The sequence below is a fragment of the Phascolarctos cinereus genome, unplaced genomic scaffold (genome assembly GCF_003287225.1).
Source record: "Phascolarctos cinereus isolate Bilbo 61053 unplaced genomic scaffold, phaCin_HiC Scaffold_726;HRSCAF=1367, whole genome shotgun sequence".
NCBI lineage: Eukaryota > Metazoa > Chordata > Mammalia > Diprotodontia > Phascolarctidae > Phascolarctos > Phascolarctos cinereus.
The window spans coordinates 28,225,452-28,252,797 of NW_027556098.1; the positions used below are offsets into that span (position 1 = coordinate 28,225,452).

Below are 27,346 nucleotides of genomic sequence, written 5' to 3' on the forward strand. Positions count from 1 at the left end.
GGAAGACAATCCACATAATCTAGTTAAACACAGATCAGTTTGAATTGACCAGGTTAGTTCGAAGAGAATGCTTTAAGATGTAGCTTTTACTATCTGTTGTGAAATGTGAACCGGCCTGATTTTGGGTCTGAGAGAGTGGAATTCAAGAACCAGGTTACTAGTTTAAAAAGGTTTGTTGTTTTTTTTTTTCCTCTCTAAGCCACACAGTGAATTTGACTTGTTCTCTGTCTGCCTTCTGATAATGAATCTCTTACTAAAGTAAGACAATCACACTTCATGGGTAGCCAACTAGGCCGTCAGTGAGTTTCTCTCTCACTGGCTCGGGCCCAATTTCCCTTGCTAATGTCATGGGCAACTTTCTAATACTGTTAGTCATTAGAATCTACTGGCAAGGGGGTGACAAGAGTAGTGGTTTCAGTGAGAAGTAGCACTGGGCAGTTGAGAGCACCACTCAAATTTTATTAGAATGACTTTCTTTAGGGTGTCGTGGTGGATAGAGCACCCGCCCTGGAGTCAGGATAACCTGAGTTCAAATATGACCTCAGGCACTCACTAGCTGTGTGACTCTGGGCAAGTCACTTAACCCCAAATGCTTAAAAAAAAAAAGACTTTCTTTGCCATCTTCGCCTCACTAGCCTCCCCCCCCAAAAAAAAAGTAACCACTAACTAGAACAAAATACAAAAAAGCCCATTTTTTTGGCACTGAAAATCTAAGCTTGTCTTGGACAATCAAGTGGGATCCTGCAGCCTCTGAGCAGAATTGTTGGCATTGTCTTCTGGCAGTGGTGATTGATAACCTAAAAGTAAATAAACAGTTTATTCAAGTCTCAGAGACTGTAGAGAGGAGGGGGGAAACCCAAGGTCAGTTGTACAAAGCTTTTTTTTTTCCCATTTTAAAAACATTAAAGATTCAAATTTTATCCTGTGACAGTTGAGTTACATATAGCTTGTTGGGTTGACTTCCACAGTTATAAGCTTTGGAGGAACGTGAGAGGAATTTGTTTCCGTTCTGTTAAGTGTTATTTCTCCTGAATTGAAAATGTCATTGTTCAAAATGGGGCTATGTGTCCTTACACAGTTAAAGGAATGGTAAATAACTTGCCTTGTAGACAGCTCTCATTTTTACATTGTTAGAAGTTTTGCCATATTTAAGAAATGATTCAGTGGGAAGGTAATCCAGAATCTACAGCCTATTTCAGATGAAACAGGAAGAACATTAACTCCCTACAAAGATAAACAGTCTTTGGGGGGGGCAGGGTTTTATTAACTAGAAGGTGGGAGAATTTTAGCCTCCAACAACAGCAAAACTTAATAACCCTTTAACAGTATGTTATATTGTACCAGGAGTAAGGGCTTCAGTGCTCTGCATAACATGACTCCCAGGCCTCCTACACAGCTCAGCAGGAAGGCCTGCAATTTGGCACCTCAGAGTCTAACCCTTCCTGCATGGTTTACTGAACATTTCCCATTGCTTCTGCTTAGACTGACTTCTCCAAAGTCCTACAAAATTATTTCCCACCCTATTTTCCCTTTTTCCTTTCTTCCTTCTTGCTTTAGAAGTTTAAAAAAAAATCTACGGTTTGGCTAAACCCCACAGGAGCATAATCTATTATTAGAATTAATATGTTGCAGGTTATGTACCAGGACTGCCTCTCTGCTTTTAACTCTTACGATGTCATAAGGGAAGATGGAGTATATTCTCTGGGGCCTGATCCTAGGCTCTTTCAGTTTCATTCAAGAACTTGGGGTTTGGGGCATTTGGTTTTTTTAAACAGAGTGCAAAAAATCAGGGCAGCATTAGACAAAAATCCTTTTCCAATGTGCCTGGTTGTGCCTTAGTGTCCAGGGAAATACTGTAAACCTGACCTCTGCCTGTGATTTCTATTCTCCTGCTTTTTAACCTAAAGCACTAATGGCACATTTGTGGTCTGGTAGCAGCCCAACTTCAACCAGCAAGTGGCACAATTAAGAGTGGTGAGCCTCAGGCAGGGTATGTAATTGATTTGAGTTGGGGAATTTCAGCTTTGCCTCCACTGTTAAGCCAGGAGTCCTAAGGTTTCTTTCAACCTCTTCATAGCTTCCATCCGGTGCTGTGTGTATAGGGCAGTACTCAACTTTTACCTGATGTCATCAATCTAAAGTCTCTATGGCTGCTTTCTGAACTTATTATTTAATAGTATTTCTAATTCTTACAAATATGAGCTTGGGAGTGAAAATTACAATTCTATTAATTCTCTGATGGGCCTAGAGAATGGAAGGTAAAGAAGTGCTAGAAGAATCTTTTTTTTTTAAGATCCCATTCAGACCTTAAAACAAAAAGTTTTCTTTAAGTTACAGAATGAACATAGGGCAAGACCACACTTGCCGTGGTTTTCAGATCAATATTTCTGTCCAAGTTGTGATGTAAACAGCATTAATTCTGAAACCATAAAAAATTAAGTCTCCTCTTCATTTGTCACCGGGAATGTCATCACCTTCAAAGGGCGGCAATCACCACTGGCAGGTTCAAGCTGGAAAATAAAGCCCTCCATATTGGAGGGCCACCGTATCCATATTGCACAAATGTCACTTCCTTATTGGAAATGTAGTCTTTGCAGATGTGTCCGTTGTGTTTAACTGCTCACTATTTTTTTCTGCTATGCAGAACTGTACAGCAGTTAGTGTCAAGTGAAGTCTCAATACCCCAATTGTGCAAAGTATCGGTAGTGATTCTTCATCCTTCGGGACTGCACACTTCGATGTTGCCATTTACCTGGGGGGGGGGCGAAAAAAGGTGAAAGTTGATAGAGGGAAAAGAATATAGAAAGCACGTAGAAATGTACTAACGTGAAGCCTCTTCAAAATAGACTCGTAAACCTATTTAGCCTTGGAATATTTTAACTCAATCTGTACAACACTCAAAATCTGATGCTAAAAATCTATTCTGAAAAAGTACTGTTTTCATTTTGTGAAAATGTCATGAGAAAACATAGCCTGAAAAGCTGTGTTTGCATGTCGTGGCAGAAGGAAGGGGAAAAAGAATATTGAAAACCTCCGTCGACATTGCTGTGCTTGCTGGCTGCTGCTGATGCCATCTGCATCTGACTAGGACGGGTTTGTTGGCTTGCATGCTCTTTGGATTTTATAGTGGAATTTAAATTTAGATGCCTACTACTTAACCATCTTTATAAGCTGTGTTCATTGGTGGGAAGTAAATCCTTTTTTAAGACTCTTAAAAAAACTGTATCATAGTAATAATGAAGACTCTGTTCAAGCTTCCTGTCATGTTTTTTGGTGGCACTTCAAAAACTGTTTTCACATTAGTGGGAAAGAAGTCACTGGTTCCATTTGTGATGTCTGCCTGTTTCTTACATTACAAACCCTTACAGATGATGGATGTATACCAAGCGTGACACTATTCTAATGTTAGTGAAATTGACCATCCGTGAAATACTCTAATCAAGCCCCAGAAAACAAGGGCCTACAGGACAAATGGAAATGTACAACAGTGACACAGACACACACAAACACACACAGATATATCAGGGAACAGAGATGTAGCCTATAAGATTTCCTCTAGTGGCAGAAATGCAGATTTGTTTGGTCACTAGATCTCTAGATAGAAAGTGTACATTTATATACACATTAGATTTTATGTTAAAACTTGAAAAACAAGCTTTGCTGAACTTCAGGGTCATTTACTCTAAATGATAGATCAGGTGATCTGTACTTGAAGACATATAGGCCAGTGGATACCTTTATGTTTTGTTTTTAAAGCATTAAAAAAAAAAACCACAACCTGGTTGGATCTGATATTTATAACAAAACAGTGGCTACTTCTCAAATATCTCATTCACCCAAATAAGTATAAATAGATTTGTTAAACCCGTAACAATAAGTTAGTTAGAGAAAGGGAAGGGGGAGAGGAGGAGACAGAATGGGAAAGATATTTTGAATTAACATTTATCTTTGCTAAGATAAGAAAAATCTTAGTTTCCTCCTTCCTCCCCCCCCCACCACCACCCCGGTTGGATTCAATGTAAGCACCCAGGCCCTCTATACTCCATAAAAATTTTATGAGCAGTAGTGTAGTTTATTGGATAGAGGGCTGGCCACAAAGCCAGAAAGAGCTGGGTTCAAGGCCCACCTCTGAAACAGACTGTCACTATCACCCCTGGACACACCATTTAACCTCAGAAGTTCTAGAACCTTTGCTGATCTTCATGGGTTGGAGAAGTTTCTCTCCTACAAGTTCCTTATCTTCATAAAATCACATTTCCTGTCCCTCTTCTTATTTCTGTCCCCTGAAAGATGCTGCTTTTTGGCCTTTATCCCAGAGCAGCTAGTTAAGCTAACTACTGGATCAAGGTTATTTTCAAATTTGAAAAAGTACCTATCATTTCCTAGTGAGATTGCCAAACTGGTTTCTGAGGCGAGAGGTTACCATCTCCCAGTCGTACTCAGGATGAAAGCAAGAGTAAAGAAAGAGCTCTGCTCATACCTGAATTTAAGGCCCTGAAGGCTCTGTCAGGACTGACCTCGAGTCTTTATAATTTAAAATTAAGATACCGACACTGAGGTTCTAAATTTAGGTTATCATTCACCACATTAGTTTCCTGTTAAGTCTGACAATGAAGTATTAAAATTTAAGCTGCTATATACTCTGTAGTAAAAACATTTTCTTCTACTTGTCTAGACTTTCATTCCCTGAGCAAAATGCAGGCTTTATTTCTCTCAAAACAGTGATATATAAAGATATTTAGTATGATAAAAGACTGAAAAACTGTTTTAGTGCAATGAATTTCAGGTCTCATCAGGGTTTCTGTATATTGTGATGTTTTCAGAACATGTATAAAAATAGTTTTGGGTTTTTTTTATGTGACATTTATGTGTTCTGTGTCATTCCATTAACACAAAAAATAAATAATTCACAAACTGTTTCTTTCCTCTTTTCAAATTCAAAACTTTTTTTTTGACTTAGCTCAAACTTTCATCATTAGTATCTAAATTCTACAAATGCACCCATTATATTACAGTGTACATTATAACACTGGTCCACTGAGACACTGGTCTCATCAGCTGAAAACTATTTAATCGTGAGTGTATGTAGATATCACCAAAATGTGCTAATGTTTCTCTTTCCCTATGACTTAAAGAGAATAAATTTTAAATTATGCAAGTAAATTCAAAACTAATTGACATCTCACTATATAGGTAAAATCATAAAACCACGTATTAGTTGTATTTGCAACCGTGAAACTCTGGAGTTTGCCCCATAAGTATAGAGGCAACGCAAGACCGTACTTCCTCCCCCTGCTCTGACAGACATTATTAAAATGCTAGCTGTAGCAACAAGACCAGAGAGAGAACTGTGAAGTTGGCAAAGGATAACAAATTAGACCTATTTGCGGACTACATAATGGCTTACTTAGAGAATTCCAGATCATCAGCTCTGAGTCTACAATAGATTTAGTAAAATAGCAGAATAATCCAACAGCAGAGAAGTAATGGACAAGAGAGGAAGAACATTTTCAGACACAACAAGCATTTTTGCAGCCAATGCTTTGATGTGCACAACTGTACCCCTTTTTTTAGGGGGGTGTTTGATTGGATCTCCCTGTCTCCCCTCCCCGGTTGGATAGTTAATGGTTACACTGGATCCAGTCTCACTGCTGATCTGCAGGAAAGCCTTGACCTTTTCTGTTTTCAACTTGGGCCAGTTCACCCCCTCCTTAGGCAGCCTGGTGGCCCCTTAAAACTATTTCATATTGATTAATAGAAAAAATAATCAGTAAAACAATCAAGTAAAGCAATCCAATTTTTGTTAAACCCAAATCTATAAACTAGTAGGAGAAAGACTATTCAACAAGACCTCTGGGGAAATCAGAAAATGGTTTGGGAGAAACTGGATTTTGTCCATCATCTTAACTATGATAAGCTCCAAATAAAAAAAAAAGCTATTTCAGTTAAAATTCTGGCTCTGCTATTTATAGTATAAGGGGTCTTATGCCAATTACCTCTCCAAGCCTCACTTTCCTCAACAAAGTCAGGAGGTTAGACTAGATGATTTCAGTCAAATTTCTAAGGTCAGATCTAAAGATTTCTAGGTCAAATCCCTGTGTATTGCCTAGAGTCTTACTTCAACGTACAAGTCACAAAGTGACTTGAAAGAGATTTATTTTCTTCCTGTTTTCATCCTGAATCAAGCAAAACTGGATGCAGTATTCTCATAACAATACAAAGTCATTCCTCTTTTTAGGAAGATAACTCAGAGGAGATGCTAGTGTACATGGCAAAAGCAATGCAGTTAGAATTAGAAAGGAAAAGTTAACTGGGGAAAATCATTGCAGCAAATTTCTCTAATAAAAGTTCCATATTTGAGATATATAAGGAATGGATACATATGTGTATGAGCTACTTCCAAATGTCAAAGGATATGAATAGGCAATTGACAAAGAAATTCAAGCTATCAACAACCATATGAAGGAATGTTCTAAATCATTAACGATAAAAGAAATGCAAACTAAAGCAAATCTGAAGTTCCATTGGCAATGGTTGGAGGTGTTAGAAGAGGACAAGCACATTTATGCACTGTTAGTAGAGCTGTGAATCCATCTAATTATTCTGTAAAGCAATGTGGAACTATACTCAAAAATCCACTAAACTGTACTAACCCTTTGACCAAGCAATACTGCTAGTAGGCATGTATTCCACAAAGACCAAAGACAAAGGGAACAGACCCACCTATTATACAAAAATACTGATCGCTCTGCATCTAGTTGTAGCAAAGAGCTAGAAATAAAGTGAGTGCCCAGCAAGTGAGGAATGTTTGAACATGAATGTAATGGAATGTTATTCTACTATAAGAAATGATAAATATGAATGATTCAGAGAAGTTGGGGACATATGAACTGGTGCCATGTGAAATGAGTAGATTCAGGAGAAATAGTTACATAATGACTACAACAATGTAAAGGGAACTTAAAAAACTCCAAGAACTCTTATTGAGTATGGTGACCAATCAAGACTTGACAAGATTAATGATGAGCAATGTCTGTTGCCTCCTGGCAGAGAGACGTGGACTAGTCGGTGCATGATGACACATGCCTTTTCTAACATGGCCAATGTATTGATTTGCCTTGACCATACTTAATTGTTGAGAGGAGGGGTAGAGTTGATCAGCTTCGTCGGGTTCCCAATTTTCCCACAACAGGAATTATTTTTCCCTAAAAGACAAAACAAAACAAACCCTACCCTTGAAACCTGACTGATCACCATCTCCCAACAACATGAAAAGTCCCACCCATAAACTAGGACACTGTTGGTGGAATTGTGAATTGACCCAACTAATCAGACTGGATACCCTTTGACCCAGCAATACTACTAACTTAGGTCTGTATCTCAAAGAGATTAAAAAAAATTTTTTTTAAAGAAAAAGAACGTTTATGTACAAAAAAATTTATAGCAGCTCTTTTTGTGGTGGCAAAGAATTGGAAATTGAGGGGATGGGTATCAACTGGGGAATGACTGAAGAAGTTGTGGCATGTGATTGTGATGGAATACTATTGTGTTAGAAGAAATGATGAGCAGGATGCTTTCAGAAAAGCCTGGAAAGACTTACGTGAACTGATGTGAAGTAAAGTGAGCAGAACCAGGAGAACACTACAATTATCAACTGTGAATGACTTAACTATTCTCAGCAATACAGTGATCCAAGATAATTCCAAAGGACTCATGATGAAAAATGCTACCCACCTCCAGAGAAAGAAGTGATGGAATCTAAGTGCATATTGTAGCATACTTTTTCTTACTTTATTTTTCTTGGGGTATTTTTTGGGGTGGGGTGTCTGTATTTTCTTTTGCAATTTGTATAATATGGAAATATGTTTTACATGACTGCATATATGTAACCTATATCAAATTGCTTGCATTCTGAAGGAGGGAAGAGTAGTGAGAGAGAGAGAGAATTTGGAACTCAAAATTTTTTTTTTAAATGTTAAAAATTGTTTTTACATGTAATTGGGGAAAAAAGATAAAAAAAAATTTAAGTCCCACCCGTGTGGAGTCAGGACTCCTCCAACTTGGAAATGTCTGAAGACCACAAGAATCATCGTGTTCAGCCCTGCTGACCAGACCTGGAGATGTGAGAAGGTGATGGGGGAGGGGACCTCTATAGAAATCAAGTGCTACTGTATCCTAGTTCCATTTCCTTGCTGTCTTAAGGCATAAAAATAAACCTCCTTTTATTAACCGTTCAATGACTTTAAAGTGCCTCATTTCATCCCAGCATTAAATCTGAATTAACATGTTACTGATATTAGACCTATCCCTTAACACCACCACCGAGAAAAATTCACTGAGCATATTTAAATACTAAGAAAAAAAAAAACAGGCAGGTCACAGGGGAAATGAGGACTAAAGGACTGACAGAGGTAACCCCATAATACTAATTCAATTCAGTAAACATTTATTGACTTGCTATGTTCCCAGCAAACACTGTTAGCCACTGGGGATAGAAAGGGGAGGGGAGGAGGAGGAGGCACTTCTTGCCCTGGAGGAGCTAACATTCTACTTGTTTAAAAAATGAAATCTTATGGCACATTGAGCAACACATGACCACATTCTCTATGGAAGATTTATGGAAAACTATGAACAAGAATTACAAAGGACAGATGGGGATGTGCACTGGTGGAGGGAATACGAACCAGATGAAATCACGGATCCAGGAAAGCACTGTTATAAAGTGAAAAGCAGGGGCAGCTAGGTGGTACAGTGGATAGAGCACCGGCCCTGGATTCAGGAGGACCTGAGTTCAAATCCGGCCTCAGACACATAACACTTACCAGCTGTGTGACCCTGGGCAAGTCACTTAACCCCATTGCCTAACCAAAAAATAAATAAATAAAATAAAGTGAAAAGCAGCTAGATGCTGCAGTGTGGATGGTCCTGGAAGCAGGAAGCCCTAAATTACAATATAGCTGCAGACACTTGCAACCTATGTGACCCTGGGAAAATCATTTAACCCTCTGTCGGCCTGAATTTCCTCATAAGGATAACACACAGCACCTACCCCCCCAGAGTTGTTAGATCAAATGAGATAATATTGGTAAGCCATTCTGCAAACCCTACAGCATTATATAAATGCTAGCTATTATTATTAACTATTATTAATCCAAATGCACTTATCAATGAATAGCTGTATAAGACTGATGCCATGTAGATGGCCATGGAACTAGATAGAGTATAGACTAAATAGTCTTAATAGCCTAAATAGAGCTCTTCCTATTTGAAAAAATTATTTCAACATAGTCTTATACATATACTTACATGAAGAATCAATTTAATGTAAATGAATAATAATCCCAATAATATTTAATTGTAATCACCTCCAGTGTCTTAAAATGAGGAAAACAAAGTAAGTCCCCAGTCTTTTTCTGGAAAGGAACCATTTTTTTACTGCCTTCCTCCTCCACCTTTCCTAACTTCCCCAACTCAGTGAAATAAGAGAAATCAGCTGACTCCATTTCCACTTCCAGGTCAATGTTCTCTCCCAGCAAACTCAACCACATCTCTTTTTGAAGTCCACAGCATACATTTATGCCACATCTTTGTCTGATGGCCTCCATTACACATTTATATTCTGTTCTATGACTATGACATTTTGGACTCATGTCAAAATCCTTAGAGACTTCATCATCTCTATTGACAAAATAACTCCAATAACTTTATCTACGGTAGCCATACATCTATTTCTTTTCTTTCCCTTTTCTTTATTATTTTTTGGGGGGTCCAACCTGTGATTTCATGCATGTAGTTGGCAACTCCCTCTAGCAATGCAGATCCATTTTGCCACTTATGATCTCAGTTCCCTGGAGGGCAGAGCCATGATAGTACAGCAGCAGGAAGAAATACAGCTTCTCCAATATAACTCCTCCATAAAAAGCTAGAAAATGCACCAGACCAAGTCCTAACTGGGAAAATCCAAGAATAAAATCACAGTAATTTTTCCAGCCCAGGTTAGCACAGGAAGACAAATAGGTCAGTGGTTGGGGATGGTATCTGACCAGGGACATATTATGGCAAGCATTTCAGAGCACAGGAAATGAAAGAGGACCAAGATTGTGCATCATGGTAAGAAGACATCCCAGACTCATACAGGAAAAAAGACCAACTGCCTCACCAAAAGGCTAATAATAATAATAATAAAAGAAAATCTCCCCAATCTTTTAGAACCAGAGGGCAAAGGAGAAATTGGAAAAATCCACCAGTCACCTCATTATAGAAACCCAAAGTAAAAACCTTCAGGAATGTTATAGCCAAAGTTCAGAGCTAGAAATTCAAAGAAAAAATATGGTAAGCAGTAAGAAAGATTTCAAGTAACAAGGAGTCACAGTCAGTATCACACAAAATTTAGCAGCCACTACTATAAAGAACAGAGAACTTGGAAATTCTAGAAGGCAAAAGACAAAGGCTTACAACTAAGGATAACTGGCCCAGTAAAACTGAGTATAATCTTTGTGGGGGGGAGGGGAGGGAAGCAGAAATGAGAGGACCTTTAATGAAATACAGAACTTCCAAGCATTCCTGATAAAAACACTATAACTGAGTAGAAACTCTGAAATGCAAACACAGTAGTTAAGAGAAACATAAAAAGCTAAATGTGAGTGACAAGAACAGACTAAACAAGGATAAACTGCTTACATTCTAATATGGAAAGATGTCACCAGTAACCCCTCAGAAATTTTATCATCAGGGTTCATAAAAGAAATCTAATTAGAGCACCTGAAAGTGGTTTTGTTATGCTCTGATGATCTTAAAAGAAGAATGGAAAGAGAAGGGAAAGGGAAAGGAAGAATGGGGAAAATTATCCTACATAATAGGGGTACACAAGTTGAAGTCTATACAAACAAGAAGGAATGGGTGAGGAACCAAGTAACACTTGAATCTCACTCTTGATCTGAACTGGTAAAAAGAGGGAAGAATAGAGAGAGATGGGGGGGTGGTACAGAAATACATTTCATTTAACAAGTAAACAGGAGAGAAAGGAGAGATGGGAAAGGGGAGGATAAGAGGAATGGTAGCTTAAGGGAGGCATTAATCTTAAGTAAATCAAATTAAAGAGGATGGATTTTGGAAGAGAGGCTTAAAAGAAAAGGATAAGAATTAGGAAGCATATTACACTAAACCTACAGCACTAGTGCTGAAATCCTTCTCTCTTACTGCCCTATTCTTTATAAAGAGAAGGCAGGAAACAGAGAAGGAAAAGTATAAATACAGAAAAAACAACCATAATTGTGCATGATAATGGAATGAACTTGACAAAAAAAAATAGATGCAGCTAAGAGAATCCCATAATATTTGCTTTATAAGAAAGTTGCCTGGGGCACTGAGAGGTTAACTGTCTGCCCCAGTCACACAGCTGGTACAGATATAGCTTAGGCATGGGTTATATGTTGTAGAGACTGAGCCTAGGGTCTTTCAGATTCCACTCACTAATTTTAGAATATCCTTTCATTAATCCCTTCCCTGAACTTTTATGTAAATTTTCTTCCCCTCTCCCATGCTACCTCACCTACTGAAACCACTCTTTACTGTCAGTCATCCTGAGTCTTATTATTCCAATCTATCAGTCTTCTGCTACCTTCTCCCTACCCTGCCTAGATCCTGTTTCAACAGTGTCGTCCTTGAATTCATCGTGTTCTTTCTTGTTATTTCTAGTGCTCTGTCACCCTCAACATCTATCCCATGTTCCTGTGTTCTAGCATTGCTGGACAACCTCATGAAATATCAGTTCCAAATCTATTATAAGACCACTAACTCAATTGAGTCTTCAGCTCACCATTCCTTTCCTTCATCTCTATTGGCTATAATAGCTGAAGTCTTTCAACTTCCCTCCTCAAACGCTCTTTATTTTCATGCTCTCTTTCATTCTTTCCCTCCTACTTCAGCAGAAAAGCTGTCACTTTACCTGCAGGCTTAATCCCGTCCCTTCTCACTTCTTATTCCATGAATCATACACTATTTTCTTCCTCTCCTATCTTCCACTTACTACTGGCTCCTTTCCTCCTGCCTACAAACACACTCAAGTCTCCCTGGTTCTTTGAAAAACAAAACAAAGGGAAAAAAAAACTTCTCTCAACTGATCTTCTAATTCATACACTGAAAATCCTAGCTCTGTGACTTATAACTCTTTAGTTCGCATCTTAATCTGTCTAAACATGACCTCCAAATTGTGTCCTTAATCCTCTCCCTATCACCTGAAATTCCCTTAGTGATCTCCTCAGCTACAGTTCTACTCTAACGCTCGTTTTGAAAATGCAAATTTCTCCAACTCAACTGATGTAACAGGGAACAATCTGAGCACATTTTGAACTAATGCATGACTTTGGCACAAGCAGTGAAAAAGAAGAAAAAACTACATCACTTTATCATAACCCATAAGTTGCAACCCTTTTGACAACACATTTTTCACAAGTTAACTTCTGATCTTTTTCAAGGTAAAAAACCATATTGATTGTATATCTTCTGATGCAATAGAAGCTGTGGGCAGAGGAGACCTATGCACTCCAGCCACCCCTTTCAGCCATGGTAACAAGTCTGTCAACTTTGCCAAACCAACCCTATGGGAACTGGGGTGCAAGTTCAGCCACAGTTCAAAGTCATGGAAGAGACTACTGTTTATTATAGTATTTATGTATTTCTTAACCATCTGATACTGTTTTTAGTAAGTTCCTATCTTTTTTAATGTGTACTGACAAAGTTTTTGCGTGTTGCATCCCTAATCTCATTTTTTCCCATAAATCCCAGGATATTGTGCCATTTTGCATAGCACAAATGACTTTTTTAGGAATGCATATGTCACATTACAGCAGAACTGGCTACACTTCAAGAAGCTCCCTCCTTTGTGCAGCCACTCAGACTAAATCTAGATTTATCTAAAGGTTTTATTAAATCTCCATAACACTAGGTAGTGGCTATTCTGGGATAGGCCTGACCCAGGCCAATCCCCATGTCATTTAGTTTTGGTACTGGAACAAAATGAGATTAGTAAATTATTCAATGGTTAACAAAAGGAAACTGACTTAGCCATAGCAGGAGGTTACTCAACCAGACTACTCACTGAGGGCCCCTGATCCATCAGCCAAGCATCAGAGAAGGCACCTGGAGCTCTTTCACAGGAAGCCTGTGGCTGTTTTGTATTCAGGTGATCAGGAAGTGATGTTGACAGCCTCAGTCTTTAGTCTCCTGAGCCAACCAAGTCTTGACAATGTGTTTATATACTTTTAAGGAAAAATTATCTTAGCTTGTATTGGGTCAGAATCAAGATTGTGCTCCTACATCAAAGACTATGGTTACTGGGGTAGCTACACATGAAGAGTCCAAAGGGCTGGACATGAGTCATTATATTAATTAAACCAGATTCCACCCTCCTCCTTTCCCCATGGACTAACAGACATATAACTCCTCAAAATGCCACTAACGTGAGTAGTGCACCTTAAAAATTTATCCTTATTATGTAATCATTAACAAGCTTTACCTGAGTCATATCTTTGATAAAATATTAGTTTCACAACTCTGGAACTGGAAGCCATCAATTGGGATATAGCTGGCCAAATTATGCTATATGAATGTAATAGAAAATTGATGCTCCAGAATAAACTGTGAAAAGGATGACTTCAGAGAAACCTAAGAAGACATATGAACTGATGAAGGGAGAAGAGAGCAAAACCAAGAGAACAATTTAAACAATAACAACAGTATGAAGAAAAACAATTTTGGAACACTTAAGAACTTTGCTAATCCAATGACCAATCATGATTCCAGAGGACCAGTGAAGAAGAAAACTACCCACCTCCTAACTGTCAGGCAACAAATATTTAAGAACCTAATGCATGCTAGCCTTGTGATGCAATCAAGATGCAGAATGAGATACACATTTTTGGGCATGATCAGTTCAGGAATTTGTTTTTCTTGACTATGTATATTTGGTACAAGAGCTTTATTTTTCTTTTTTCTTTTTTCTAATTGGGAAGGGATAAGGAGGAAAAGAAAATAAATGCAATTTAATTTTTTTAAGGAAAAAATATTATCTTCAATCAAATGCCATACATACCTAGCTAGCTTCATATCAAAATCTTGCTGCCTTTTATTTCTTGGTTAGCTATAATTAATCCTCATTTTCCTCTTTTCCCTCATTTCCTCTCTATTCCTACCTGATTCCCAGGATGACTCACCATCAATCCTCAGAATGCATCCTTATCTCCTACCAAGCAAGTTAAAAAGGGAAGGGAAGGGAAGGGAAGAGCAGCCCTCACAACTCCTCTTAAACTATCAGATGCATTATGAGATTTTGTGTCCTTGGACTTGAGCCAGCTCTTGCCCAGGCTCTGATCTGATCACTCTGGCCCCTCATCCAGTTAAACTTGTTGGCCACCACAAGAACATCCTTTCTCTCCTTCTTTTCACTGCCAAACCCGTGGAAAGAATAGTCTGCACACACAGCTATTACTTCTCCAACAACTCTCTCCCCAACCCTTTGCAATATGGCTTCCTTTCATCCTCCTCCCTCTAAACTTCTACCAACACCATTCTCCCCAAGGTTAACAATGATTCCCCTAGTTACCAAATCTAATAACCTTTTCTCAGGTTTCATCTTCCCAGACTTGCCAAAATGTAGGCATTCCCCAAAGTTCTCTATTAAATTCTCTGCTCTCTACATCATATGGTATTCCCTTCATTATGCCACCTAATCTCAAGACTTAAACTAACACCTCCCTTCAAGATAACTCTTAAATCTATATCCCCAGCCCTGATATCTTGCCAGCACTACCCCACTGCTGCATTTCGAAATGGGTATGCTACTAACACTTCAAACTCAATGTCTAAAACCAAAATCCATTCCTCTCCTCACTTCCATATTTTGATTAATGGTCCTCTCATGGTTTCTGCCACTCAGCCTCCTAATCTTGGAGCATGTTTTGATATCCCTCTCGCCCCTCTTCTGAGCCCTATCTATTCTTCCTTCAAAATGTTTTATGTATCTGTGTAACTCCCACCAGCTTAGTTTACACACTATTACCTCATATCTGCACTATTGCAACAGCTTCCTAATTGGTCACCCTGGCTACAGTATCTCTTCTCTCTAACTCATTCTGAATAAGGCTACCAGACTAATCCTTTTCTAAAGCATTATTTTGGTCCTGTCATTTCCTTCCTCAAAAACCTCAAAAGATCTTATTGCCAGGGAAATAAGGCTCAAACTCCTCAGCCTCATATTCAATGTCGTCCAAAGTTTTGGAAGATACCACCTCCTGTTCAAATTCGGCCTTAGATATATTCAAATAAAGGTGTTCTTCCCATCCAGGTTGACAGATCCCTTGAAATCTCTCTAAAGATCCAGGTTAAGAACCTCTGGTATAGAGGGACACACCACAAATTAATCCAGCAAGCAATAGTTAAGGGCCCACAACATATAAGGCATAGTGCTAGGGGCTGGTGATACAGAGATAAAAAGCAAAGTAGTTCCTGCTTGCAAAGACTTTATCTTCTGTTGGGGAAGAATCACCATCATAGTAGCTTGGCACCTATGTGGGCAAGTCACTTAACCCTGATTGCCTCACCAAAAAAAAAAAAAAAAGATACCACCCCCCAGGGGGGCACTGGAATGGGTGGGGATAGGGGGGTGGTAGTATCCTCAGGTGCAACTGGAAGGCACTGATTAAAAATAAGAGGGTGATGGAAGCATAAGGAAAGAAGAAAAGAAATTCTGAAAAAACAATTTGTACACGTTTCATCTGTTGTGTAACAGAGTTAAAGTCATAGTGATTGCATTATTTTCCAAATAAACACACAAAATGCAAGTTATAACCAATCAGTGGTCAAGTCCACTGACAGGGTTTAACAGGCAAGTGTTGGTAGGTTAGCATGTCACACATTGTCAAGAAGTCCAGCATGCATCAGCAGGAATGTGTGTGTGTAACGACTTGTTTACAATATGATACTATATGGTTACATGATGCAATATAGCAATATCAAAACTTCAATGTAGGGAAAAAAAATTTACAATAAATTATTAAACTTAAGATGCATCTTTTTATTTAAATATTTTATATTCTTTGAAATGATATGAACTTTTTAAAAAACCATTAAAGAGTTAAAGAAAAGAGATTTCCAGGGGGGCCCCGAATAATCTTTTTTTTAAAGAGGGCAGTAGGCCAAATAAGTTTGGGAATCTCTGGTTTAGACTCAAACTTTTACACTCCAACCAAATGAGATGGATATTTCCCAAAGTTGTCCTGCCCTTGGCTCACATGGTTCCCTCTATCCATCTGTCCCCTTCATATTGCCTACTGAAGGCTCCAACACTATCCCACCTGTAGGAAGTCTTCAGAGATCACTTCAACTGGAAATCTTATTCTTTGAACTCCTTTGTTCCCCTTTGGGGCATTTATCACATACTAATTTAGGACTGTCTGTATGCCTGGAATCATAATTTTTTACCCTGTGAGGGGGTCTTAGACAGCTACCCATTTCACAAATGGGTAAACAAAGGAGACAGGTAAAGTGAACTGCCCATAATGATCTCGGCAGTCAATCAGTGAGTCAAATCTAAGACCCAGGTATGCTGCTCCAGAGCAAGCAATGCTCTTTACATGAATCTACATGATGTCCCTTATCTTCCCTTCTCCCCTCATTCATGAACGCAGAGAGCCTTGCCTTAAGCATTTTTTGTATCTTTCACATGTCCCCTGAACATAATATTTTTACTTCTTTCACAAGCTGACATGATCAAAGAATGCCTCACGTAGGTGCCAAGCTACTATGATGGTGATTCTTCCCCAACAGAAGATAAAGTCTTTGCAAGCAGGAACTACTTTGCTTTTTATCTCTGTATCACCAGCCCCTAGCACTATATATGTTGTGGGCCCTTAACTATTGCTTGCTGGATTAATTTGTGGTGTGTCCCTCTATACCAGAGGTTCTTAACCTGGATCTTTAGAGAGATTTCAAGGGATCTGTCAACCTGGATGGGAAGAACACCTTTATTTGAATATAAATTGTTTCCTTTGTAACTTCATGTATTTTACATTAAATGGCATAGGGGATAAGAGTACGGGGCCTGCAATCAGAGGCTGATTTCAGGCAAATTGAAATCCAGCTTCAGACTAGCTGTGTGACCCTGTACGAGGGTACCACAAAGTACCATATATGTCAAAAAGGTACCAAAGGTATCCTGTGTGGAGGTGGAGGGCAAGAAGGAGAGAGGGAGGGAGAGAGGGGAGGGGGGAGAAGAAGAGGGGGGAGAGAAGGAGAGAAGGGGAGAGGGGGAGAGAGGGAGTTAGGGAGAAATTTTGGGGGCATGCACAACGTAGAAAATTGTTTTGCTTTGCTTGACTGTGTGTGTGTGTGTGTGTGTGTGTGTGTGTGTGTGTGTGTGTATGTACACACTTTGTAATGGGCTTTGTTTTCATTGCTTTTTCAAAGGGGTATGAGGGAGAGAGGAAGATGTCGGAGAGACAGTACAAACCTGAAAACAAAATAAAATAATTTTAATTGATCTTCCTAAAGGACAGCTATGACCACATTACACCCCTATTCAGTAAACTCCAGGATCAAATACAAAACCCTCTATTTGGCATTCAAAGCCCTTTAAAACCTGCCACACCCCACCTTCTTTCCAGTCTTCTTATACTTGAAGGAGACATTCAGCACCCTCCTGACTCTCAGAATTTTCACTAGCTGTTCCAAAAGCCTCCTGGTTTCCCTGACTTAAATCAAATTTCAGCTGAAATAGCACCTCTACAACAAGTTTTTCCTGATCCCCCTAAATTCTAGTGCCTTTCTTCTATCAATTATTTCCTATTTATCCTGTATCTACCTTGTTTTTTCATAGGGATTTACACATTGTCTCTCCCATTAGCTCCCTCACATGCTCGAAAGTAAGCTCCCTCAGAGCAAGGCCTGAGTTTGGTTGTTTTTTTGGGTTGGTTTTTTTTTTGAGGCAATAGGGGTTAAGTGACTTGCCCAGGGTCACAAAGCTACCTACTAAGTGTCTGAGGCTGATCTGAACTGGATCCTCCTGACCCCAGAGCTGGTGCGTGCATTGTGATTTTCATCATATCCCCAGCACTTAGCACAGTGCCTGGCACAGAGTAGACACTTAATAAATGTTTACTGACTTCCTGGCTTCAGTTTCAGGATCGACTAGTTATAGGCCTTTGGTATAGATTTTTCTACTCTACAAATAATGGGAAGGACATTTTTAGTGAATGTCCCTGAGTGTGATTGATTACCTATGTGACCATAAGCAAGTTACAACCTCTCTAAGCTCCAGTTTCTTCATGGAAAATGAGAGGAGCAGCCTCTATGATCTCTAAAGGTCACTTCCCAATCTAACCTCATTCATCACTTCATCCAAACCAGTAACTCCAACTCCCCTCCCCCTCCCCCAATCTACTTCTAAACTGCTAGGGCTGTTAACAAATAGCCAAGTTCAGACATTTTAATTTCTCCTTTCTCCCTAACACTGCCCTCAGTGTGGAAAAAGAAAAAAAGAAAAAAAAAGAACCAGTCATCTATGAAGTCATCACAGCAGAGAAGAGGTTAGTTGTCTGCTAACAGAATAGTCTACCATCTCATGCCAACTTCTCTCAGTCCACTGAGGGCTATTTCTGTTTTGATAGTGAGTAAATCCTACTAGGACTCACCTAGGTGGAGAGCAAATGACTTGACTTCTCCTGTGCTTACAGCTCATCTTTTACTAAAGCAAGGAAAACTGAGTAGAAAAGACCGCAAAACACTCTGTTTCTGCATTGACACGTTTTTTCAACAGCCCTCTCCTCTCTGCAGAGCAACTCCCTTCTTGGGAACATGTGACAAAAAGCATGACTTTTCTCTGCTATCTACTGCTGGTAGGGGTAGAGTCTACTTTCATTCATATTTATAATCTGACACTTTTTTTTTTGTAGGAGCCACTCAATGGTATCCTCAGATTCACCTCTCATCTTCTCTAATTCCTCAAGATTGGCATCTCGGCGAGTCCTAGAGAATCTCAAAGGAACACACTGCTTCAGGGTCATGTTATTTTTTTTTATGCGACACTACCTATATATTTATTCCAAGAGAGTACCCCAAACTTCAGACTTTGTTCCATGGCCCATTTCCCAGTATTACAGATAACTACTTTGGGGTATGTGCAATGTACAATTAAAGACATCTCCAACTCAGTCTAAACAATAGTTAATCTCAAAGTGCTGGCAGCAAGCAGTCCTTCCCGGCCAATGGAGCACAGACCCGCTATGAGACTTGTTTGTACTGGCCTGGCTCAGAGTGCCTTCCCACCACCATCCTCGAGATCACAATGCACTATGCCATTTGTTCTAACACACCAGGCGGGAGAAGTGATATTCTGGCCAAGTCTCATTAACATAATGTTCAGAGAGGGAAGCTCAGGATCAACAAGGAAAAAATATCTCTCCACCACCATGATTGTAATCCTCAGGATACAGTTCTACACCAAAGCTTCCCACTGTTGAAAAAATAAAGTCTACAGAATGCCAGAATTCTATGTTTATCATTGAAATTCATGTGTTAATCCCCTTTTTCTGTTCTGCTATGTATATGGAAATACCCAGTTTTATTTGGTGTTTGTTAACTTCTGAGTAAAAAAGAAATTAATTCAATGTGTTAGTCCTATTCTATATGATTCTTAATCTCCCAGTTTTAAAATGTTCACTGTCAACTAACAGTTTCCATCTCAGCACTTAACAGGGGGCTAGATCTTCAGCCTGAACATAGGCTCCAAATCACAACAGAAGCAGCTGTTGGCACCAGGCCTTCGGAGAAGGGAAAAGGTATTAAGAACACCCTTTCTCATGCAAGATTGCCGAGCTTAGCAATTTTTAGCCAATTAGGTGCTTCCTGTTTAGCTCCTGAAAAGTCCTCCTGCTTCTGTGTTCCTTCCAAATAACAATTCACTGTCCAAACACTGGGGCAGAAGTTGTTTAATTCCACCCCGGCTCTTCTTACTCACATGATCAGCAGCTCCTTCCCACAGAAGGGAAGAAGCCAAGAGCCTGCAGACCTCACAAGGCCTGTAGTTGTTTGTCCACCGTTCTCAAAGCGGACCGTGACGTCAGGAAGGTGATGTCATGACTTGCAAGTGAACTGGAGTGAAGTGAGGGAGGGCTGTGCAAAGTCACCAACCTCACTCTCTCCTACAGAGCCATCTGGGTCCAATGGCGAGACACGGATCAGGCCACTGGAGATGGCCCCGCTCACAAGGACAGTTGTGTAACAGAAAGCCAGGGAGCAGAGAAAAAGCCAGGCCACCTACATCTTCTTCCTCCAACACATTCACTGCAAGGGTAACAGACCTCCTCACTCCCTAACCAAGTTAAGAGAGAAGCCACAATTGCTGATTCGGTGATTTAGAAAGTTAATCTCAGCCATTACTATGACAAGAATTCTACCTCATAGCTTGTCACACTATCCCAGTTTCCTGATTATTGAAAATACCCAAGTGTTACAATGATGCCTTTGCCTCTACTTTTGCCTTGATGAAAGACATTTAAAAAAAAAAACAAACCTCATACTGGAATTGGACTTTTTTCAAAATCAAAAATATTTTGTCAATGGAAAGAATAACAAAGCATTAGTTCTGTTCAGGCAAGGTCACCTATTACATGAATATAGTAAGTGCCTAAAATCCAACTGTATATTTACAATAATTTATAATGTCCACAAGTGGCACAACTATATGGGAATGAGGGTGGGTTTTAATAAGCTTACCCAAACTTATGTTTTCAAATGAGGGTAGGTTTTTCAAATGCCTTGTCCTGGAAGGCTGAACAGCTGTGTTCCAGGGATGCTGTGACTTCTCTAGGTATTTCTGAATATCTGTATTTCATGCAAACTGTCCCTTGAGGCAATTCATGGGCCTCATACACAAGAAAAAGAGGCTTACTCACGCCACCCCTTTTTTTTTTTTCAAATCAAAATTATTATTACCCAGCTTTTAATCCAACTTGGTTCTAAATGACTTTGGGTTCCTTTGAAAAAACAATCAGACTAAGCCTTGAAAGGCAAAAAAAAAATTGTTACTACTAAGAACACTCAAAGTAATGTGCTAGCAACAGGCACTGAGGGCAAGTCCCACAGAAAATTTCCAAAAATACAGTGAGTAATGGAAGTATCACAGGACTAACAAAACAAACCTCCCTACTGTGAGGGGTGCAATAAATCTTTGGATATGATTATTCTGGTGGGGCAAAGATCATTTTTTAAATGATCTACCACCTTCTGACAAGGATTTACCTTCCTACTACTAAAAGGATAAAAAAAGGTCTCTTGGGATAGCTTTTAAAATAGCAATTAAAAATAGTACCCCAGTCAGCTTGAGGCAGACATCTCTGATATTTACTGGGCTGCTGATACAGATTTCTCAGGGGAAGAGATGTGTCTATGTCTGTGGATGTCCATGGGTGTAGTGAAAGGCCAGTGGCTAGTGATAGAGAGCATTTAGTATACCACTGGGGTTCCTGACTCCTCCTACTGCTTTGCCCAAGATCATACAGATTAGTTATATCTCCTTCTGGGCTCTCTCCGTCGCCTGTTCGATTGCCTTTTTCTAGCCTCCTTGACTTCTCAGGGGTACTTACTGAGGTTGACTCCTTAATCTTTTCTATTTTCCTTGGATTTGCTGACACTGTACGCTCATGGTTCTCTTCCTAGTTCTCTCTTCCCCCTCCCCTTTACTGGTTCCTCCTCCTCCCCCTGCCTTAAACCATGGTTTCTGTCCTTAATTCTCTTCTCTTTCTCTCTCTTCATTCTTCCCCTTGATAACTTCACCACTCCATGGCTTCAACAGCATGGCACAGCTGGAAGGGGCCTCAGAGGCCCCCCTTGTCCGACCTCCTCATTTTCCAGGGGAAACTGAGACCCAGGAAGGCTTAAGTGATTTCTTCAAGGTCACACAGATAACAAACATCAGAGGTTGGATTTTTAACCTAGGCATTCAGACTCCAGAGCCTGTGCTCTAAAAACCAGCTGTGTGACCCCAGGAAAGTCTCTTAACTTTTTAATGTTTGAGGTACACTCTAAGGCTATAATAAGCTACAGCACAGTTGCTGACCTGTATTTGTGGTGTATTTCCATACTACAATGAAATCATAGATGAAGAATAAAAAGCCCCAACCCTACCAGAAGGGCCCAGGGGGAGGTTCTGAAGGAGAGGCACCGAAGAAAAGGCAAGGCTTATCCTTTAAAATGGCTCATTTAAAAAAAAAAAAAGCAAACATGGGTGAGGATCTGTACTTGGGACAGTAGTCTGAGAAACTGAAGTGATCTTCCTCCAACTCCAACAGTTTCCTCAGTCAGTTGGCTGTCAGGCCACCAATGAAGGAACAGAACTGGTTATCACATAACATCCTTTTCACCTGGTAATCTTGTATATACAGATTGGACAAAAAGATGTAACTATCCATCACACAGCAGAACCAAAGTTGTAGGTTTGTAGTTTCCTTTCTTTTTCAATCCTACAATCCTGAATTGTATTTACAGGTATAGATAAATAGGACTGAGACTGAATCTGTGATTTCATTCATAAAGAGATCTCTCAGAGAAGAAATGCAGGTAGGCACCTTTTCTGCAATTCACAACCTTAGAGGCCTAGAGCACTGAAAGGTTATGACTTAAGTTGTTTAATTATAAATTTGTATTTAAAGGTCATTTACTTTAAGATTCCTGTGCCTACACAAGTCAGGGAAAGATAGGCTGTTACTTAGGGTTGTTGTGAGGAAGTCACTCTGTGAACTGTAAAGCCCCAAATAAAATGAACTACTGTCATCAAAGCTGTGTATAGAGGGTGAGCCCTAATTCCTTAGTGAGTAAATGAGAATGATCACCACAGCTGTGAAATCATATTCCCACAAAAGAACTTTACAGCTTTCTAAAATTGTCTATCAGCCCAACTTGAAGTATTTTCAATAGCGGTCCCACCCCCTAGCATGGGTCACTCTCCCTTCCTCATCTCCACTTCCTAGCTTCCCTGGCTTCCTTCAAGTCTCAGCTGAAGTCCCACCCTTGACAAGAAGCCTTTCCTGATTACCCTTATGGCTAGTGCCTTCCCTCTGAGATAACCTCCAAATATGTCACACATATTTGTTTGTAATAATATTTACATGTTGTCTCCCCCATTAGACTTTGAGCTCCATGAGATTAGGGACTAATTTTTGCCTTTTATATTTTTTCATTTCTATTTTGCCTTTCTTTCTTTGCATTCAGCCCAGTGCCTGAGGGACAAAAAATAGGAGCTTAATTAATTCGAGCTGACTGACTCTGAGAGCATGTCTCACCAATGCCTCTCCCTGACATCACAGAATCCTAAATTTAGAACTAGAAAGTACCTTAGAGGCTATTTAGTGCAACCTGTTCATGTTATATTTGAGGAAACTAAGGCCCACTGTGGTTAAGCGACTTTCTCAAGGTTTCAAAAGCATATCCTATGAAAAGATGGGATTTTGAATTCAGAATTCTGACTCCACAAATGCAGACATTAAAGTAAAAATGTGAGAATATTCACTGACTTTTAAATAAAACTTGGTGGGGAGGGGATGGTGCAAGGGAAGAAAAGCCTACCAAAATAACCAAAATGGTTAGAAAGGCATGTTGATTTTCTATGCAAAAGATTAGCTGGTGAAAGGATGTTGTTGAGATGTTTAAAAAAAATTTGCAACCTCTCTTCAACCAGGAAGTTGGGAAAGAATGCGGATTTCCCTGTCCCTAAAGAAACTGAGGAAACCATCTGATGAATTTAGAAAAATATCAGTGCTTGGGGCTTTTAAAATCACAACAGCTGCCAGTAACAGATCCTGGGCCCACACTCTTTTGGCTGACCATTGTCAAGGCTCAATCCTGCTTGCCCTGGTGTCCCCAGGGGTATGCTCCATTACAATATAAAATAATGAATGGAAATACAAGTCATTTCCTTCCACCCTCCACTAGTTTTCCTCATCCTTATCCTCAGACTTCAATACTGTATTCTGCACTACTCTACAACACGTGAGGAAAGCATTCTCTGGCCCGCTAACTGAATTGTCAATTAGGGGAAATGTCTGAAATCAGCCTTCCGAACAAGAAACTGACTCCTTAGTCAAAACTCTTTGCCAACACATTCTGCGAAATGAGGTCTAGTTAGCACCTGGATCCACCCGGCATCTAAGCTTTACAAACAGAAAGAATGAAAAAAAAAAAGGCTCCCTTAACAAGAATTTTCTTTTACAAACTTTGACAATATTCTCAAACGTCTACTTCTCCGGTGGTTTAAAGCTCCCACAGTGGGAGGTGGAATGCCAAGGCAAAGAAGATTACAGGGTTTAGACTGAAAAGGAAGATGATCTGAATTACTCCAATTCCTCCATTTTACAGATGAGGAAACCGAGGCTCATGGGAAAACTGTGAGGTTTTCAGAACATAAAAAATCATTGGAAAGGGCACCCATCTCTTGACAGGGAGTGATGGATTTAAGATGCAGAATATGACAATGTGGTAATTTGTTTTGCCTGATTGTGCATAATTTGTTACAAATTTTCTTCTTTCCAGTGAGATGGAGGAGGAGCTGGAGGGGGAAAGGGGGAAAGATTGTTTACTGAAAAATAAAGTAACAGGATTTATTAAAGGGGGGGGCGCCTCCAAAGTGAGGCAATGCCCTGACCTAGTTTTCCAGGAGGGGACATTTAGGAACATCACCAGTCTCTACACCTTCCCTCCTCTTCATCTCAAGTCCCTTTTGCTACTTCATCCCTGTAAGGGAATATTTTAGGGGGTTTTTTATGCACTTTACCTGGGGCGCTGTTTTGTAGTGCCTTCCGCTTCTTTCTGCTGCTTCTCCCCCGCAGGCTTCGCTTCCCGGACCTTCTCGCCTTCCTCTCCACTGAGCGGGTAGGCTAGCAGGCGCATAGCCTGGCCACAGGAAGCCTCCACTTGGCGCACCTGCTCCTCACTCAGCCGCTCCCTCCACGCGTGCACCGCCTCCCGGGCGTCCCGGGCCGAAATGAGGAAGGGTCGGTCGGCGTTATAGCCCGAGCCGCGAGTCATATTGAGGGCAAAGTCCTCGAGGGCGGGCAGGGTGGGCAGACCCGCAAAGCGCAGCAGGCGCGCCAGCTGGGTGCGGGGCTCCAGCACGAGGTCCTCGTAGCGCAGCCGGGTGTACCTCCGGCGCAGCCAGGCTGGAGAGCTCCCGGCAAAGAGCAAGTCCCGCAGCCACGCCTCGCAGATCACCTCCAGCGCCCCGCTGAGGAAGAAGTCTGCGCGGGGACCCGGAGGCTGCGGCCGGAACAGGGATGCCCCCGGCCGGCCCCCGACGCCCTGGGCGAACAGCAGGCGTTGGAAGCGGTCAGCCTTCTGGCGGGTGCGCAGCACCTGGATGCTCTCGCGCACTAGTGCCTGCCGGGACTTGAGGCGGGAGTTGTGCACTGCCCTAGGGTCACGAAACAGCTGGATGACCTTGAGGTTGAGGCCGGGGTCCCGCAGCAGCGGCACCAGCACGCCCAGGTCCAGCAGGCGAACGTCTTTGATCACCACCACCGGGTACTTCCGACACTCAGCCTCCAGCTCCCGCAGCGACACGGGCGGGCAGCTGCGCTCGCAGGCGGCCCCGTCGATGAGCCCCACCTCGGCCCGGGACCTGGGGGCGGCCGGGCACAGGGGCGCCGAGCAGATCACCTTGTTGGTCTTCCAGCCGAAGAGGGCGGCCGTGGTGAGGTTGACGGAGCCCTGGGCCGGTGCGGCGGGGTCTGCCGGCGGGGAGTACAGCCGCAGCACGGAGAAGTCGCAGCGGAAGAGCGAGCGGAGCATGTCTCTGAGGGCGCCCTGCAGGCTCTCCGCGTCGCCCGGGTAGAGCGCCTGCCACAGGTGCCACATGGGCTCGTACAGGTAGAACACGTCGGGGTGTTGATTGAAGAGCTCCCCGAGGAAGGACGAGCCGGTCCGCCAAGTGGCGTGCAGGTAGACGTGCTGCTTCTCGCGCGGCAGCGGCGGCGACCGTCGGGCAGAGTCGCTCCGGTTCTGGAGGCTCTCCGGGGCTCCCCCTCCGGCCCGGATCAAAGTTTTCGTCTCCTCCTCCTCCTCCTCCTCCCCGGCGGCCGCTGCCTCCAGGCTCCACACTCCCAGGCTGCTCGGAAGGCTGGGGCAACGCCGGACGCCCGCCTCCTCGCCGCCCTTGCGGCTGTCCAGGACATAGGGCAGCAGCAGCAGGACCAGAGTGTACAGAACGAGCAAGAACAGGAGTTTTCGATGCTGCCGCCGCCGCCGCCGCCGGTTCTTCATGTCTGGGCTTCCCGCCCCTCCCCGCCCCACCCCTGCCCGCGGTTCCTGTCCCCAGCGCTCCTCAGGATATCTCGAGCTTCCCCTCCCTTCGCCCCCCAACCCCCAACAGGGGGCTCCTGGTTGCTGCCGGAGAACCAGGAAGAGGCAGGGAGGGACGGGGGTGATGGAGAGGCAGGATGACGAGGGCGCTCCTGTCCCCTGGTCCTCCCTGCCGCTTCTCCCTTTTCTTCGCCGTCTCCCCCTCTCTCTCACCTCCTCGATGGCTGCGCTGTCCCTCCTGCCATTTCTTTGGGCTCCCCTCCGCCGGGTTATCCTCACTTAGCGGAGCGGGACGACGGAGGCAGTGGAACAACATAGCGAAACTTGGGAGAGGGAGGCGAGCTTAGCCGCGGCCGTCCCTCCCCTCTGGCCCTCTCTCTCCGCCCATCCTCTCTTGGAACTCCGCCCCGCGCCTGCCGGGGGCGGGGGGGTGAGGGGCTTGACAACTGCTCAGCCGGCTAGCCTTTCATCTCTTCTGGCGTGGAAGGGGAGCCCTCTTGGGGGCCCCCAGCCTCTTAGCTCAGGCAGACCTGGGCGGGCCTGCAGTGGGGTGGGGTCACCAGCCAGATCTCCGAGAGCCAGATTTAACTTTTCCACACCCAGCAGTCGTGTGGAAGTCGTGTTGTGTAAATACAAACCCCACCCTTCTCTGAGCCCGGGCCTCCGAATACACCAGGTGGTGGAGTATGTGTTTTAGGTCTACAGCTGAGCTCACAGTTAGAAGTTTGCCGAGGTGGTGATCTGCATAATAGACTGATAAAATGCCTGCAGCTAAACTTTCCCTGGGCGGGGCTTCTGACCAATCATTTTCATGCTTCTTCCGCACCCTCCCCTCCCTCCCCTGCCCCCGAGTCTGTGTGCCCATGTGCATCACTTCTCTCCCACCAACTCTCCTAGGATAAAAAGTAGTCTTTTCTTTAAGGTAGTTGCAGGCCCAAAGAGAGACAGCTTTCTTCTTCAGGCATTATATCTTCATTTAAAGCTTTTCCTTTGGGAGCTGTGT

General features: G+C 42.0%; 1 protein-coding gene across 1 annotated transcript; it reads right to left on the bottom strand.

Moving 5' to 3' along the window:
* Positions 1–438: 438 nt before the first annotated feature.
* Positions 439–27,089, bottom strand: CHST7 (carbohydrate sulfotransferase 7). Its single transcript, XM_020992884.2, has 2 exons — positions 24,821–27,089; positions 439–2,752 (listed from the first exon to the last, which is right to left on the bottom strand). Exons 1-2 carry the CDS (start codon positions 26,302–26,304, stop codon positions 2,749–2,751), a joined length of 1,488 nt encoding a protein of 495 aa, XP_020848543.1. The 5' UTR covers positions 26,305–27,089; the 3' UTR covers positions 439–2,748.
* Between the last annotated feature and the right edge of the window lie 257 nt (positions 27,090–27,346).

Coding starts and splice junctions, on each gene's coding strand:
- CHST7 (XM_020992884.2), bottom strand. CDS start 26,304: ATGAAGAACCGGCGGCGGCGGCGGCGGCAGCATCGAAAACTCCTGTTC.